The following is a 14,059-nucleotide window of genomic DNA, read 5'->3' on the forward strand; positions in this document are numbered from 1 at the left end:
CGCTCCTCCGGCCCGCCGTGCTGCTCTGCCCACACCCGCACAGTGCTCGGCACGGCCGGGACAACGTGCCGCCACAGCCCTCCTCGGGCGCTGGCCTCTCCTCGGTGGGGAACCAGCCCCTGAGGGGTCCAGGGCTGGCTGCCACCACCACGAGGTTTGCTCTCGAGCCCTGCGAGAGCTGCCCCAGCCCCCGGGGGGCAGGAGGTGGTTATGGACAGCACTAACAGTCAGACCGACTTCAAACTCAGTGTCTACAAACATGGACTTACGGGAACTGAAATATGGGTTTATCTATCTGAGTAACTAGATAGATACACATCTACCCACACACAAACATACGATAAACTCTATATACATGTATGCACACACACACACACGGATGCACACGTATATGTACATATAGATACTCCGTACACCAGCAGGCAGAATTAGTGAAACGTCTTAACGGTCTGAAACTACTTCAGAGCAGATCCGGCACCACATGCTGAGAAAGCTCATTGCACCATGTCGTGCCTGGGGTCCCCGAGCACACGCACCCCCCTCCAGCCGGTTATCGGCAACACACTTCGCTCCAGGGGCATCCTCCGCACTCACCATGGCAGCTGCGGTCGCTGCTGCCTGGGCAGCTGCAGCCTGGTTAACCTGGTACTGGGCGGCCTTGATCTTGGCTTGCAGGTGTGCAGGAGGGTGAAAATATTTGCACTTTTCCCGTGAGCATCTCCCTTTGATGTAATCCATGCAGACGGTGACCGTGTTGTCGTTGGTGTCGATCATGGCGCTGTCGGCGGGGTGAGCAAACCGGCAGTCGTTCTCTCCCCGGTTGCAGTTGCCACGCTGGTACTCTCGACATACCTGTGACATCAGGAAAAGAAAATCGCTTAATTCGGGTGACGGACGTTGTGGGCACAGCTTGGAGCGGAGGTGGGATTTCTGGAAATCTGTGAGGGTGCCGCGAGGGTGGGCACCCGGCCCCAGGAGGAGCAGGGCAGCAGCAGGACGGCGGGGTGAGCTCCTGGCAGCAGGGACCTCGCTTCTCCGTAGCCACGTCTGATGGCAAAGAGCATCAAAACCCACCAGCACCATGAGCCAAGCGCACAGCAGGTTTTCTTTTGGCTCCTGCCTAGCCACCCACAGGGTTTTTTCTGTTTTCTGAAGACACTTGCTGTGGCTAGCTCCCAGAGATCACCCCAAGCACCACGGTCGCACTCTGCTGTGACCTGGCGGTGCCCGAGCTCGTGACACTCGATGCGTTAATGAAGGGGACCGGCCGCGGTGCCGGGAGGATGACTGCACGGCCACCCCGAGCAGTCCCACCGACGGGCACTTCGTGCAGTGCTGGGCAGCACGCCGCGCCCGTCGGGATGTGTGGCACCGCACTGTCCCCACGATCCAGGCGCCTGCCACGAGAGGGCAATCCAAAACACACAGCCTCTCCCGGGCTGCCCACGATCACCACAAGGACCAGTGGGAGGTGGGCTGCGCTGGGAAAGAGCGGAGGCTGTGGTCACCAGTCCTGCTGTCACACTGCTGCACGACAGCAGCCAAAGCAAGCTGAACAAACCAGAAACCGCAGGAAGAAACCTGCTTGGCTGGAGAGCACCCCCCCGCAGCATCCGTGCTGCCGGTGCACGGGCTCCAGCCTGGCTCCACGACCCCCCGGACCTCCAGCCAGCACCAGCAGGGCAGGCACAAACCCTATCCCAGTGCAACAAACATCGGCTCCCTCTTCACACACCTTGCAAAGCCTGTATTTAAAATAACAGCCTGTGTTCTTCTCGTGGTCAGCTCTCCACAAACCACAAACAAAAATGCATTTGTCATTTTAGTTTTCCAAAGGCTAGAGGAAACAGAAAGGGACAAAAGCAACCAAGCTCGTATAAAAATAAAACCACTTTAGTAGATGGAATTTCCTTTTAAAGGTGGGTGCCCATGAGCTTGGATCATCAGTATTTCCTCCAGGACCTTGGCTCTGATCCCTGTAAGGAACCAAATTTGGTTGTTATTTGGTTTCCATCCATGCTAGCGCTCTAGCTGCTTTTTAACTCCTGTGCTGCTTCAAGTACCAGCTTCCCATCATCTAACGACACCCCCGAAGGACAAGAGAACACCATTTGTGAACCCGCTTGCAGGAAACATCCGTTTGGCCAGGGTCACTCCAGCGTGACCCCATTTATAGCCTTTTTCCATGCTCTGGATGTACATTCGCAGCAGAGCCCAAAGAGCGGGTTCAGGCACCTCCTTGCTCTCGTTCACCCCACAGCCCCACTGCTCGTGCTCCGTGACTGCAGAACTGTTTCTGCACACATGAAATAGATGGGGAAACTCCTCAGCTGCAAAATAACCACTTGCCTTCCAGGTGCCTCTGCAGCCAGATCCCTGCCCTGCTCCAGTCCCCAGGCAGAGACACCGACCACTCTGCCAGCCCGCACGGCACTGGGAGGGACTGGGGAAGGAGGTGGCACCTCTTCAAGCAGCTTGGTTGTGGTCATTCTCGACTCTTGAATGCTTCTAATAGAAAATGATGGCATTCAAACGGAAACACTTGCATTTTAAATAAAACAGTTAGGCAATTCCTTTCTCTCTCACTTCCCTGTCCTTCCCGCTTCCCTTCTAGTTCACTGCAAGAGCCACATTTCTGTTCAAGACATTTCTGGCAGGAGAGGAGTGCGAGGAAAGCTGCAGGAAAAGCCTCAGCCCATGAAATTTCCACCCTGAAATTCAGACTCCTTACGGGAGCGGCTGAATGCACTGGACACGCCAACATCTGCACGCTATCTGAACAGGCGACACGGTCCAAATCCTGCTGCTAGTAACAGTCACTGACTTTCTCTTACCAACACTCGGATTAATTCAGGAGACCGGGCGCACTGCCTGACAGATCTGTGCTGTCTCCTTAAAACCCCAGGTGTACGTCCTGAGAGCTTGTAGCTGTGGGACGGTCTGATCCAGTGCCCCAGAACACGTGTGCTAACTTAATTAACGCCAGAGGACATCATTCTTGCAAATAAGTATTTAAAATTCTAAGCAGAACAAATCATGTTCCAAGATTAGATGCTAACATCATAGCGGTTATTTTTCTCAAGGACAGTTCATTCCAAGGGAGAGCGAGCTAAGCCTTATAAAGCTCTCTAATCAGGCCATAACAAATGACAGCACCGACAGCAGGAGGCTCGCTTAAAGAGCAGGTAGACACACGCTGGCTTCTCTGAGAGGTAACAACCAGACCATGCAAAATCTTTCATATCAGTTCTGCGTTTCTGTACTCTATAAAGTACATTAAAATGTTTGGCTGTTCATAAAAATGCTGTGCTTGTTTGGTATCTGGATACTGAGTTTGGATGCTCCAGATGAAGTGACCCATATACTGGGAAGCACTAGCGAATTATTTTCTCACCTACAAATTTCACTACGTAAACTCCATTTGCTGAAGGCAAAAAAGAAGGAAAAGACACCCCCTCCCCGTAACAGACACTAATTTTGTAAAACAGCAGCACCGTGTGGAACTGAGAGTCAGTGACTCAACCTGGATGTGCTCCTGATCCCAGACAAAATAAAAAGCAAAACTTAAACAGTTTAAAGGGCAGAAGCAGCTGTATTTCTTTACAGTGATCCACACGGTGCAAGGGCTAGAGCAGAGCCAAGGGCAGGCCCTGTGGGGAAGGCAGGGCTGGGACAGCCCTCCTCCAAGGACAAGGACATCCCCCGCGAGCAGAGCCCGCTGAGATAAAGCCAATTACAGCAGGGGAGGCTGCTGGCGGCTGACGAGCTGTGACTTTCATCAGCTGCAGAACACGGCAGCGAAGTGAGCGCCCTGCTCAACCGCATCCTGGCCATGGCTGAGACCGGGGCACCTGGCCGCTCCCGCACCGCCGGCGTTCCCTGGGGGAACCGAGGTCTGCTCCCAGCGGAGTCCCGGCACGGTGCCGTTCCACCAGGAGAGGGGACAACAGAGGCACTCCTCCGAGCCTCAGCGCTCACTGTCAGGGGTTTCCAACCTGGCCATCATCTTCCTTTCCATACAAGCTCTCAGCAAAACCACTTGGACTTCTCTAAAATTGCACTGATTTCAGACGTATTTGCTGGCTTTTCCTAATTGATAACAATGGTTTTTCCTGCAGACTGTGCCCCTGGGTGTTTGGTGGGAGCAGCACTCTCACAGCTTCCTCTCGTGCAGAGGAGTCGGGCTCAGCAGCGTATCGCTTCTCTGAACAGCTATGTAAAGAGAACACAAGCGGCTGGGGGACCAAATCCTGCACGTCCAAGTTTCGGGTTTCCTGAGCTCCCCGCGCACTGCGGTCGCAGACGGCTGGCCAGCACCAGCTCTGCCCTGGAGGCACCACACGCAGAGGGGCCCCCGCGCAGCCCCTCTCAAAATCCCACAGACGTACGTGCTTCCCCGGCCACGGGCAGAGCTGCTGCTCGGGGATGTCAGGTACATCCTGCTCCTGCTTACGAACAGAAAGCTTTTGAGCCCCCGTGTCCCCAGCACCACTGCCCAGCACCATGGCCCCTCCATGGGGGGAAGCACAGACACAGCAGCCGACCTTGGCGCTGCGACCCAAAGGGCTCCCCGCCATCAGCATCCTCCTCCTGGTACTCATTTCTGAATCTAGTGTGATTTATTTATGAATTTCTCTAATTGCACTTTGGTTTTAATGCACCTCTGGCAGGTGTCCATCACAAAATAAGAGTCCTCAGAGGAAAACCATCTCTGGGTGATCCCAAACAGCACCCGTATGGCAGCCCACAGCTCGGCGCGGCTCCCTCTCCTGTAACCTGACCGTGCGCTGGGGAATGCTTTCCTCGGAGAAAACATCTCTAAAAAGGGAAATGATGCGATCCCGCAGAAGGGGAACCTGTGGTGACGTGAGCTCTGAGAATAGTGACAGCAACAGCGGGAAACGCTCGCTGCCAGCTGACCCTCCGCGCTCCTCCCAGCTCGCAGCCTGGCAGTCAGAGATGCAACTAAGAAAAAGGAATTCCTTTTTCTTGTAAGGAGAATTAACCCCTGTTACTGCAGATGCATGGGCAGAAATAAAACCATTACAATTACAACTGGCTGCATTTTAAAACAGAGATCCTTCTCGCTCCTCCCCTTGTGCTCCCCGAGCTCAGGGACCATATCCAAGAGCAGAGCAGCCCATCCACCCCCGGCACCCCTAATCCTTCCCACCGTCCCTGCGCAGAGGAGATGGTGCAGCACCAGGATCTCTGAGGCGCTGCAGGGACAGCAGTGCTGAGCCCCGGGCAGTGGGGCAGGAGGGCTGGGGCTGCAGGGACGGCTCACAGCACGGCTCGGCTCTCTCCAGCACCCATCAAAGCTGCAGCTGGCAGGAGAGCACTGGCGGCTGTGCTACAGGGAGAGCCAGCCTCTCGCAGGGAGCGTGCGCCCTAACACCCTGCGTGTCCTACAAACGGGGTGACAGCACATCGCCCTGCCTGCTCAGCCTCTCCCATCGCTGCCTTTTAACCACCAGACCTGGCCAGGGCTGCTGAGCGCCTGTGCACAGGCTGTGCTTGCAGGCTGTGCTTGCTGGCAGGCTGTGCATGCAGGGTCTGCTCACAGGCTGTGTCACTCGCAGGCTCTACTACCAGGCTGTGCATGCAGGCTGTGTCACTCACAGGCTGTGTCACTCGCAGGCTCTGCTCGCAGGCTGTGCGCGCAGGCGAGCCCCAAGCGTGCTGCAGCCGGCAGCACATCGCTGGCTCACCGCCCACGCTGCCGCAGCACCGATAAGGTGCTGAAAACACTGTCAGGCCTTTCAGATAAGAAAGATTCAGGGCAAGGGAAAGCACCAGCTAGAGGGGACTCACACTTGTCAGGGTTGTAGCAAGGATGATAAGCTGGGCGCGGGAGGCCGGCGGGGGAGCGCTGGCACCATCTGTCCAGAGCGAGAGTGAGAGGGAGGCTGAAAGCCATCTTCCACCCAGGTAGCTGATGCTCTGCCATGCCCCCAGCCCTCGGTGCTCGGTACCCCTGCATGCTCACCCTGCACACTAACACCTTCCAGGCACACACTACACAGTTCCGAGGCTCTTGCTGCTGCGGCAATCGTTCCTTTTAGGGCTCAATATTTCCATTTCTTTCTGCAACGGGGGGCCAGAAGCAGAACCACAAGCATTAACTCACTGCATGATCCCTCGGTCACTCCCTGTCCTAACCCATCACCAAGATACAGCATCATCAGCTGAAGTGCAACCCGCATTGTTTTCCTTCACAAGAAACATGTTTTATATCTAGGAGACATAATAAATGATACAACTTGTGAGAGTAAGTTACACATATCGGCTCGTACCTCCAGCCTGTCTGTCCTCATCAGCTTCTGGGCAGCAGCAGCGGCAGCGGCCGGCACCGGGACGCCGGGGTTCCCCGTCACCAGCATGGGGGCAGTGGGCAGGATCTCTGCTGGGACCAGGCCTGGTGAGACGGGCCCCAGGTAGGGGTTAAAGGCGGCCGACGCGTTGGTGGCTAAGCTCGGTGCGACGGAAAACATCGGCTGCAATCAGAGAAAAGAAGAAGACGCTTTAAATGTCTGTACTTGCCGTGCTGTCAGGGTTGTAATGTTTGCTATCATCTTGAGCACGATGGCGGTGGGTTTCCACTACTAATGGAAAAGCAGCATTTGTCCTGTTTGTGCAACACAAAGGACACCCGTGCAAACGTCGCACATGGGTGAGTCCCCGAGGGAGGGCAGCGTCCCCAGTCAGCCTCCGCTGGTTCTGCTCCAGCTGCCCCAGCACGGCTACAGCACGTGGCAGCTCCTGGAGCAAACCCTTTCATCCGCACTTGAGCAACGCCATCACAAACAAGCGCTCCTCACGCCCCAGGAGAAAGTCCAAGCCGTGGACAAACACCCGCTCTCGGGGAACAGGGCATCTGCGGGAGAGCCCCAACACAGCATCACACCACGCTCAACTTCAGACAGGGATAAATAGGTTTCTGACCTGGGGACAGCCAGCACTGGTTCAGAAATCACAGAGGTTTAATACAAGCCAGACGGACATAATAATTTATTTTTACAGAATTAAACAGGCTGTCCATTCAGATATTCAGAAAGAAATGCACTGCACCAAGGATCTGCTTTATTTAGACTAAAACATTAACCCAGAGAGAGAGAGAGAGAGGATGGAGGTACTGGGGCTTCTTGCTTGTTTGCTTGTTTTAAAGAGTGTCAGATGCCCTTGTAGCTATCACATGTTGCGAAGATAATTAGATGTAGAAGACCAAATAATGCTGTGAGACCAAACGTGGAGCTGTTGCACTGCAGTAAAGATTAAATAACTCTTCTGCCCTGCTGGATGCAAAGGACTGCGCTACCAGTCTGACTGCCAAACACAACCTAGCCTGGAGTCTTTATCTCCAGTATCTAAATGAAGCAGTTACTCAATGCATTTAGATTTTTCTTCCAAACTAAATTTTAGAGCGAAAACCAGCTACAGAGTTACTGCAAGTCCCTCTCTGTTTCCTATCCGCTGAAGCCCGGCAGCACACACCACCACGTGGTTTTGTGCCACTGAGGAAATGACTGCGCTGCTTGGAAGCACGGAACGAGTCCATTGGACACACCGGATAAAAACGCATCCAGAGACTACTGAGGAAAAAAGACTGAAAGTTGTGTAAGTGGGAATGACTTCTTTAGTGCCTCTGGTTCTTCACCCACATGAATGAAAAACAAACAGGCAAATTGTACAGGAAACTAAATATTGCTCTTAAACACACTATTACTTAATTGCCCTCTTCATTACTGTGTTACCAGCTACATAATAATGAACATTAAAAACATGCCTACAAACCAGCCTGTTAGTGTGTAACTTCAGAGATACCAACAGTTGATTTCAGCCCTATATACTCCCAGTACAGTAAATAAAAGACTATCCCGTTTATTATCTACTGAGATCATTAACAGAAATATCCTGCAGCCTTCAGACCATGCAGAATAACAGCATGTTTTCTCAGAGCCACTGCCCATTACTCTGAAGCTCACTGGTATTTTGCAATGTGCTGTACACACACAGGGCAGGAGTTAAAAACCCATCCTACAGTCAGACCAGCCGCTGGGCTCGTCTCTGCCGCTTGTTGCTCGCTCATGTTCCAGCGAGCTTTCACTTCCCCATCTCCAGAAGCAGGGGCAATATTTCTCTATCACCACTACCAAACCCTACAACTCCTTCCTGGCCTCGCAGTGTGAGCCCTGCTATGCTGAGCATCACACAAACCAGCTGAAAAAAGGAAAAAGCAGCTCCTGCAGACCAGCAGGGAGAAGAGAGGTGAAGGAGGACACAGCCCTGGGCACAGCTCCGTGCTGCCAGATGCCCCACAACCAACGTCGCCTCCTCTGACGAATAATTCTGCTCTAAGAACGCCTGTGCACAACCAGCGTGGATCTTCCCGCAGGGCTCATCTCCGTGGGTCTGCCCTTCAGAGGCACTGCTCACTAACAGGGTCCATCCACCGGGAAGGGGACAGGGGGACACCTCTGGAAACCAGCCTCTGCAGCACAGCAGAGCCACGGCTCCTCCCTGGACAGATGGACGGACAGACAGACAGATGGGCTTTGTCTGGCCCGCAGGGAAGGAGCTGGACTTGTTTAACGCATCTTTACCAGCCATCTACTGAGCACCTGCTGTGCCCAGGAAAGCACGGGAGAGGAGCACATACACAGAGAGGAATGCTGACAGCCTCTGCAGCGCCTTGGGGACCGCACAAAGACAGGTAGGAAGCTCTGGGACCTCGCTCTGCTGCAGACCCGTGCCCGGATCGCCTCTGGTGTGCTGGAGAAACGCACGCCTGGCAAACAGCCCCACGGCTCAGGCCGTGCAGAGCCTCTGGGATCCCCGTGCCCACAGCCCCAGGAGGGAGGAACAGCCCCAGCATCTCCAGCCACCTCCAGGCGCCATCTCCACTCTGCTGGTCTCACTGCTGCATCCTCCTGCTTCTCTTTAGCTTTTCTCACACACTTCCACACTGGAAAAGGCAAATCCAGGGTCTGACATTGCTATTGTGAAGCAGCACAGCATCACCCACTGATGCGCCAGTACCCACTGATGCTCCGGTACCAAAGCCAGAGTCGGGCTGAGCCCAGCTCCCCCTAAGCCGGTTTCCAAGCCAGGAGGGCAGAACTGATCCACGCAGGCAGAGCTCTTCCTCAGGATCTCAGTCCTTGCAGCCAGCAGGACACGCAATCCCCACTGACCACTGGAAATCTCCTCTCTCAAGTGCCAGCTAAGGACAGATAAGAGAGTGAGCTAAAAAGGAAAGATGGGAAAAGTCCACAGACATGACATGCAACTAAGATAATTAAAACATTAATCAAACAGAAATACGAGTGAAAGGATCCTACTGCTCTGCTTACCAAATGAGCATCCCTCATTAAGTTAGTTCACTTACTTTTATTAAAGCGTAAGATTGATTTTTGTAAAACAAAACAAACTGACCAAAGCATCGCTAGATGGGATGATATAAATCACTCACTAGAACACCCTGAAATAACGTCTGTTTCAACTGTGCTGAAAAATAAAGTAATTTTAAGGCCAAATCAGTAGGATGACACCCATTTGGGAACACTACTGCTGGGCCAGCCAGTGGCCTTGCTATGAATCCTCGCATTGAATTAGACTGAATTCTGAAAACACAGAGTCTGTGAGGTCTGAACTCAAGCGATGGGCACAGAAATCACAGGCAGAAGGTGTACGCTGCACTGCAAAATACACTGACTTAATCCTGCTCGTTAGGGACAGTGCGAGTGTTGCATAAAGCAGAATTTAAATTTGATTTACATGTTACCCCACACTAACCTCTCTTTATATTAAAAAGGAATGCTAATCCAAAGGACTGCATTCGTTTTTTTTTTTCAGATTTACCTAAATGTTGGTGTGTGCCTACACACTGCTTTGTATAAACCCCAGAGAGCCCTACTTGGTTGCAATTCATGAAATGACAAACAGGTTAACAGGGAATATTATTTTAAGCGGTGGTTCTTGCTGTTGGCTGCATTTTGCCTCAAGCTTTCTCATAGTCCCAAAGATTAATTTCCTGTCACTAAGGCTGTATCACTGCACTCAAACCAGGAAACAGAAACACAACTGTGGCACGTGCACACATCTGTTTTGAGCTGCTGAAATTTAAAAATCATTTTGAGGTTGCTCTGGAGTTAAAGCACGTGAAGTGCCGCCTGCTTTTGAGCTGTCCAGCTGCACAGACCCCTCGCTCTGTCTCTGATCTGAACGCCAGCCCCAAGCACTGTGGTGCCAAGGCCGCTCATGTCCCTGCGCTGGTGCTGCCCAAGCTCGTCCCCTTGCCTAGCTGACACAGACAATTTATTTACAGAAAAGTCAATCAAACGAGAGAAAATAAAATGTTGTATCTTCTCATGCTGTGCTAACTGGTACTGAAGCCAATTTACAGTGATGATCCTTCCGCAACATTTTCTGCTTTTCTCCACCACGTACACTCGAAACAGCCGAGGCATAAAGCTCTGTGGGGGAATAAGTTACATTAACTGAATCACATAAGCTACCAAACATTTACTGGTATGCCACAGACCCACAAAATGCGGGGCCAAACAACTATTTGGCACGAGTCTCCATTCTGCTGAGCTGGTTCTTCCTAAGGATTGAGCTATATTTTGAGGAGTATTAACTGTCACCGTGTTTTTTGAAACAAAAGTGGAAGAACTCATCCAACAGAGCGAATACAGGTCCCGCAACTACAACGCACTGATGGAAGCCAAAAAGCGCACGTACCACGGGCTGCAACGGGGCACCAGGCATCATGGCGTTGGCAAGCTGCATCTGCTGGGCCAGCATGGCCATGTTCTTCTGCTGAATCAGGTTATTGCGGCCATTGATCTCCAGCTGTGTTTTTAAGTGTGGCGGTGGGTGAAGGTATTTGCAGTTTTCCCTTGAACATCGACCCTGGAGAAGAGAATTGACACATGTTACAGACCCAGGAGGACAGCGCCCGGCTGCTCTCCAGGTTATCCCATACCGACCAGACCGACTCGACAGTTCTGGTACCAGCTGCTTGCTTGGCCTTTCTGAGCTGTGTATTTCTGCAGCACAACTCTAAAAAACACTGTTTCTTTTAAAAGTAGCTGAAGGTGAGCAAATATCAGTTGTTTTGGAAGTACAGCATGCCCGCGTTCTTGCCCAGTGAAAGCACCAGCTCTGCGTTTTCACTAGACCTGCAATACAGCATCTTTGACGAAAACTTCTTAGATGTGATGCATTTTTGTTGCAATTACGTAAAAACCGAGCAAGAAATTCAGAATTTCCTTGTTTCTAAATTTTTCATTAAATTCAGCTGTGGTAAACAACAAGTTTCAGGCACTAATTTTATTCGGATGAAAGGACATTTATCAATTTGACAACCATTCACATCAAGAAATTAAAATAATACGGAAGCTTTACACACTAATTGTTCTTTAAAATTCTAACAATGGAGCCTATACTTTCACTAAAGGGATGATAAGAATAAAAAAAGAAAAAACTAAAAAGGAGAATTGAATCCTTTCCTGGAAAAAAAAGAGGTTTCTTAAATTACATTTTTTTTCCTTTACTCATTCATCTTTGAAATAAATCCAAACAGGAACAATGACAAGGCAAAAGACAGCCTTAATTTCAGTAAGAAGCCATTTTTATCAGGAAACAAATTAATTCAATATAGTTTGACCTTATACTGCAATTTTGCTCAGAAAGTTAAAATGTATTCCTGTTATAAGATCTGCCAGAAATCTAATTTGCACGATGATTTTTGTCTCCCCTTAAGGCTGGGATAAACGGTTTGCTGCTGCTTCCCTCCCAATTCGTCTCTCGTGCTGGCAGCCCAAAGCTCTTAAAACTCATTTTCACAGTTAATTCAGCTGAGCTCCGACTGATCCTCGCGTAGGTACCTGACACAGGGAACAGGATGCAAAGCTTTGTGGACACCTCTAGGCTCCAGAGCAAGCCTACAGAAAGGCCCACGGATAGCAGGACCACTGACATAAAGAAAGTTCATCTTTCCGAGCACCCGTTCCTAACCCCTGAGCACATTTCCTCGGATGAGAGCGTTTGCCACTGCACAGGGCTCCCGCGCGCCTTCGCTCCCAGGACTGAGGGTGCAACAGGCTGAAGCACCACCGAAATCCCCGACAAGAAAACCTCCCAATACCACTGCTGGGAATGCTGGAAAGCAATCCAGACAGGGGACAGATAGCGCACACAAGCTAAAATCCCAATATCTCTACTACAGATAAGACGGGGGAAAAAAACCATGTGCAGCCCAAGAAAATATTTGTACAGGGAATGGAGTTTCCTATGGCAAACAAGGATCAGGGTGCTTCAGCAACAGGCACTAAAGATTCACAAGGAGAAAAGACAAACGGATGGGGACAGCAGGAACCGGTGACCGCAGAGTGTGAATTTTATCCACATGTGTGTACACACACACACACACACACACACACGTGTCTCTGCTGGTTGCTGTTCCCCCCGGCAGCTCCCCGGCACCCTCCAGCACCGCACGGTGAGAGCGAACGGGCGGCCCCCGCCGGTGGGGTGTCCCCCCCATGTCCGTGGGACCCACCGGCACCCGGCAGCCCGGAGCCATGGCCAGACCTGTGCGGGGCCAGCGCAGCCCGGGGGGGACCGGACAAAGTGACACGCGGGACGTCTCCCACCCAGCTGGTCCGTACGCTTGGGGGAAGGCACAGCTCGAGCCTGGGAGGATGCTTGTGGACAAAATGACCGTCAGGTCTCTCCCTTAGTGCCTCACTGACAACACAGCTCAGTATTTAAGCCATTTTGCACAAGTAAAGCAATCTCATTTCAGCACCCGCCGCCCCCAAAGCATTTGACAATCGAATGGAGTGGCAGGTAAAAGGCTTTGGAACAGCTTCATCGTGTCAGTTTTTCTCTTGATACTAAAACCATGTTAATTGCTGCTACCACAAAGCAATGCGGAGCAAACTCACCCATTTACTAGCTGCCTGGAAGATGGTATCTCACACTGGCACAGTGTAAAAATCAGACTTAATTACTGCTAAATGAGTAACACGAAGCTACAACACGTATTGCTGGAATTGGAGAGGAACGATGAACAAACCCGATTCCAAAACGCAGATTAAACTCCATGTCCTTATTTCAGCGGCGGGGTTTGGGCTGCTCCACACCTCTCCAGAGTGGGTGCGAAGCCTCGCAGCACGTGCTGCAGATCGTGACTGCCTAATGTGCTTCACAGCCTCAAACACCCCAGGCCAGGAGAAACCATTCCAGTGAGCTATCACAACCTCCTCTGGCTCCTGGGAAACAAGGAGCCGCCTCTGTTCTTCCCTCATCAAGGCCATCGCTTCTGTTCGCTTAGCAGCTGGTCATTAAGGAAGAAAATTTACTCTGAGTTAAAGACTAGAAGCTTAGTTATCATTAGCTACTAGCAAGAAGTCCACATCTTTCTTGCTTGTATGTTGCTTTGGAGTCTGGTGCAGCATTTTAAATTTCAAACTCTGAATTTTCAGATCCTAACAGATTTTCCAAAAGAAATGCAGACGTCTCTGTCTGGGAAATGGCTTTCTTGCCCTACTTACATCCCACGGACCTCCAGAAATGGTCCCCAGAGCGCCCAGGAGTCAGAAAGCGTGGGCTGAAAACCACCGTCAAGAACACAGACTGCATCCATCTCCTCAACAGCGTGAACAAGTAGCTTCTTAATCACCTTTCCACTAGACTCTGGTAACTTCAGCCAACAAAGCTTAAGGCAGATTTTCATCCCTCTGAACCTCTCCTGAACCCTTTGCTGTTTTCTCAGCCATTAGACAATGAACACTATAAGCAAGTACACCCAGAGAAGAGGAAGCTGAGCACGCTGGCAGCCCCTTGAACTGCTGCACGGCACGCCGGCAGGGCTTTACCAGAATCCTGCTGGACTAAAACTTAGTAAAAATGCTCCTGCGGCTCCTCAGGCACGAGGAGATCCCACTCCTGGCAGTAGGGTCAGCGTGAGGAGCCGCTGTGCACACCCTGCTCCCAAACGCACCCCGCGGAGCGAGGCGGAGGAAGAGGAGGAGGAGGAGGGCGAGCCTGG

At 51.7% G+C, this 14,059-nt stretch overlaps 1 protein-coding gene across 1 annotated transcript; it reads right to left on the reverse strand.

The window, feature by feature from the left end:
- Positions 1-594: 594 nt before the first annotated feature.
- LOC104469503 (muscleblind-like protein 1) lies at positions 595-10,920 on the reverse strand (the record flags this gene model as incomplete). The annotated part of the gene is made up of 3 exons (XM_010084029.1): positions 10,744-10,920; positions 6,297-6,497; positions 595-852 (listed from the first exon to the last, which is right to left on the reverse strand). Coding segments are annotated over exons 1-3 (528 nt in total), but the record flags the coding sequence as incomplete, so codon positions are not given.
- Positions 10,921-14,059: the final 3,139 nt, after the last annotated feature.

The sequence above is a fragment of the Pterocles gutturalis genome, unplaced genomic scaffold (assembly GCF_000699245.1).
Source record: "Pterocles gutturalis isolate BGI_N339 unplaced genomic scaffold, ASM69924v1 scaffold23200, whole genome shotgun sequence".
Taxonomy (NCBI): domain Eukaryota; kingdom Metazoa; phylum Chordata; class Aves; order Pterocliformes; family Pteroclidae; genus Pterocles; species Pterocles gutturalis.